Below are 3990 nucleotides of genomic sequence, written 5' to 3' on the forward strand. Positions count from 1 at the left end.
AGCTAGGAGAACCCTTGTACGTGTACTTATCGGTAACCGAGGTGGCAGTCAGCGCTGTATTGGTACGAGAACACGAGGGAGCACATAAACCTGTATACTAAGTTAGTAAGTCTCTGCTACCTGCAGAGACCAGGTACACTTCACTAGAAAAAATCGTCTTACCACCTGTTATTGCTTCATATAAGTTACGCCCTTACTTGAGTCTCACACCATCTCTGTAATCACGAACTACCCCCTGAAATCTATAATGAGAAAACCAGAACTGTCGGGTAGAATGCCTAAGTGGTCTATCCACCTAAGCGGGTACGGCCCGAAATTTGAACCTCGAACAGCTATCAAATCCCAAGCCCTATCTGACTTCGTATCAGACTTTAGCCCAACGCTCCAACCACAGGCCGACAAGGATGTGTTGACCCTGAGTGAGGACAAGGGGGACCAAAGGTGGGTGTTGTATGTCGACGGGGATTTAAACATGAGGGGAACGGGGGTAGGCCTGGTCCTCCGATCACCTCAAGGGGAACAGATTGTCCAGGCAGTACGGTGTAAATTTTGGGCAAACAACAATGAAGCCGAGTATGAGACGCTTATTCTGGGACTTCAGCTAGCCTTAGACCTACGACTCAGTCACATAGAAGTGTACAATGATTCCCAACTTATTGTAAACCATGTAAATGACTCGTATGCGGCCAGGGATTCCAAAATGGTAGCTTAATTGAAAGTGACGAAGGGTCTAAAAATTCATTTCGCTACCTTCTCCGTCAAGCAAGTTCCCAGAGACCAGAACGTTGAGGCTGACACCCTGACAACATTGGGGGCAACATTCAAGCTCGGGAAAATCTCAACAATCCCCATTGTTCATATGGTAAAACCAGCTGTCTACCAACAGGAACATGATGGCGCCGACAAGGCTACATACTCACAGTGGACACATGAAGCAGTGGTACTGTGTACCTCATCAGCCCAGGATGAAACTTCAGATTGGTGACAACCTAACCACGATTGGTTACAGAACGACGTCCTCCCTGCTGACAAAAAAGAAGTGAGGGGTTTCAAAATGAATGGTTCTAGGTTCGTACTGATTGACAACATCCTCTTCAGGAAATCATTGGCGGGACCCTACCTGCGATGTCTGAAAAGTCATGAGGCACAAGCTGTTATGCAGGATATCCACAGCAGGGAATGTGGAAATCATGCAGGGGGTAGGAGCCTGTCCAATAAAGCACTCAGACAAGGGTACTTTTGGCCGACCATGAGCAAGTATGCAATGGAATACGTAAAGAAATGCGATGCATGCCAAAGACATGCGCCAATTTGCCATCAACCGGCAGAACCCATGCACCCAATAACCTCACCCCTTCATGAAGTGGGGAATAGATATTATGGGACCACTGCCCCGTGCTTCGTGAAATAGGGTTTACATGCTTGCTCCGACGGACTATTTGTCCAAGTGGATAGAGGCAGAGGCGTTCCCCCAGGTCCTTGAGCGATATGTGATTTCTTTCATCAAGCAGAACATCATATACAGGTTTCGCATCCCCTCAGAAATAGTATGCGACAATGGATCTCAGTTTGTGTCTAACAAAACGGAGGCCTTCTGTGCTAGATGGAACTTTGCACTGTTCAAATCTACCCCCAGAAATCCTTTGTCAAATGGACAGGCGGAATCTGGTAATAAAATTGTCATGGAGAACCTGAAAAAGAGATTGGAGTAGATATGTGATAAGTGGGCAGATGGGCTCCCCCTATTACTGTGGTCTGATAGAACCATTCCCAAGCTCGCCATAGGGCAGACACTGTTCAGCATGTTGTATAGGGCTGAAGCCGTGACCCCCTCTAATGTACGAGTACCAACACACAGGTATGAATGTATAACTGAGGACAGGAATCAAGTAGAAATGGCCAGCAACCTGGACATTGTGGACGAACTAAGAACCAGCACCCAGATCAGAATGGCATCCTACAAACAAACTGTTGCCAGGAGCTACAATCTAAATGTAATGGCCAGAACCTTACAAGTAGTATACCTGGTGCTCAGAAAGGTGTTCCAGAACACTAAGAACCAGCGAGCAGGGAAGTTTGCTTACAACTGGGAAGGACATTACCAGGTAAAAAGCGTGGTGGGTAATGGAGCATACAAACTCATGTATATGGAAGGGAAACTTATATATAAGCCCTGAAACATTACTCACCTAAAAGAATACTATATTTAGGTTCCAGCTATTGAACCACAAGTCTCACCTTCAGAAGGTACAGTAGAAAAACGACATACAAGTGATAAACTTTGAACTTGCACCACCAGTTTCTAAACTAAATTCCTATGGTGCTTTACCATGAAACAACGTTCACCTGAAGGGATACAATGCCTAGAATCCACCCGTCAGAACCCCGATCCTATTTTTCAGTAGGTACGACAGAAGAAGTGGAAGCCCAAAACTTTAAGTTGCAACTTCTTATTTATCCGCCTGAACAGGTACCACATCGTTACTTTTTGCAGCTCAACAGAAGGAACACTATCCGCCCGACAAGGTATCTCATTTAGAATGTACGTGTAAGCCACCTTGGATCTATCAAGTATTTCTAAAGGGGTAACAACATAAATCGTGCTCTAAAATTCTTTTCGAATACTTGAAATTCTTACTTTTTCCACCCGTTGGTTTTATCTCAGCCGGTAGCGTTAAGGGAATAAACGTGGGAGTCACATCTTTGATATTTTTTGCAAAGGGCCCAGATTAAGTGTTGTTTTCTTTTAAATTTTTAGTTGTACTGATTGAAGAAGTATAGTTTTCGCTTCTGAAACAATTTTCTTTATAATCCACTCCCATTTGTGATATTTATTTTTTTTTAAGATTTTTTGAGAACCCTTTCAGTTGGAAATTAATCCCCAGCAGTCTGAAAGTAAAAGGACTAGCAAAATATTCCTCCTGCAGGACGTACATGGTGTGTGTGGTTGGACAGGGACTCGAGTATCCCGTAAGGACAGAAGACCCCAAGACCACCAAAGTTACCCCAACAGAACAGTGTGCCGGCCAACATACAATCCATGCATGACAAATAGCACAGTATGCACAATAAGTACATAAAAAAACTGAAAAACTTAAACATATCTGACCCCCCAGAAGGGAGCAAAAAAAATTCAAGCAATTGTTCAAATAGAAAAGCAAGCTAAACGCCTCACAGGGCTAAGCCTAAAACACCAATAAGTTAAAACTAACAAGAGGACATTCCCTCATCTAATTAACCTAATCTAGAATAGGCACCTCCTCAGAAGCAGGAGCAGCAGAAGAATTAGAGATGCCTTCCTCGTCATGCACCACCTCTTTATTACGAACACCCGCTCCCTTAACAAGAGCTGTTTCCTCCTCGCCATCAGCTCGTTGATAATGTTAAAGTCAGGTTGGATGGGGAAGGCCTCAGCAAACTACCTTTCCTCCTCTGCCAAATCCCAAGTGGTGTGCATCCCAGCCTCAAACTCCCGCATGTGCTTTATCTTTGATTCCCAGACGGTGTACAACAAGGCATCCAAAAGCAGCTTCTTCAAAGTTCGCACTTGATCCTCAGCAGCAGCAAGATTATCAGCCAACGAAGAGTTGGAGCTCTGGACCTTTACCAGCTGAGCCTGAGTTTGGGCTAGCTATGACAGGGCAGTGCTCTTCTCATCAGTAGCAATAGAGAGCCGGGATTCCAGATTAGCAACCCTTCGCTGGAGGTTGTTCACCTCACCCATCAGGCGAGGAACCTCGTTACGGATGAACAGGTTCAGTTGAAGACTATGCCAACAAGAAAAACAACAACTCTGAGTAAGCCTCTTAGTAAGAAAAAAAAGACAGAAATAAAGGCAGCTACGCTTACAGCAAGGGCGGTTTCCACTGAGATATCCAACATCTTAGGCATGGGTTTTGTTCCCAAGTTTTGGGCAACAGCAGGAAGAAGGAATTTTTCCAACTGAGGTGATAGGCTTATCGCGTACCTATGCAAAAATAAATTCCCTAG

At 44.7% G+C, this 3990-nt stretch overlaps 1 protein-coding gene across 1 annotated transcript; it reads left to right on the forward strand.

Moving 5' to 3' along the window:
- The first annotated feature begins 247 nt into the window (after positions 1 to 247).
- On the forward strand, positions 248 to 1712 carry LOC141630627 (uncharacterized). Its single transcript, XM_074443409.1, has 4 exons — positions 248 to 667; positions 764 to 940; positions 1010 to 1257; positions 1412 to 1712. Exons 1-4 carry the CDS (start codon positions 248 to 250, stop codon positions 1710 to 1712), a joined length of 1146 nt encoding a protein of 381 aa, XP_074299510.1.
- Positions 1713 to 3990: the final 2278 nt, after the last annotated feature.

This window comes from Silene latifolia, chromosome Y (assembly GCF_048544455.1).
Source record: "Silene latifolia isolate original U9 population chromosome Y, ASM4854445v1, whole genome shotgun sequence".
In the NCBI taxonomy this organism is placed as follows: Eukaryota; Viridiplantae; Streptophyta; class Magnoliopsida; order Caryophyllales; family Caryophyllaceae; genus Silene; species Silene latifolia.

Excerpts from the sequence above, each read along its gene's own strand:
- LOC141630627 (XM_074443409.1), top strand. The coding sequence starts at position 248 with ATGAGAAAACCAGAACTGTCGGGTAGAATGCCTAAGTGGTCTATCCAC. Across the intron at positions 668-763 it reads CCCAACTTATTGTAAACCAT|CAAGTTCCCAGAGACCAGAA; the intron begins GTAAATGACTCG and ends TTCTCCGTCAAG. Across the intron at positions 1,258-1,411 it reads TTTTGGCCGACCATGAGCAA|GGTTTACATGCTTGCTCCGA; the intron begins GTATGCAATGGA and ends TTCGTGAAATAG.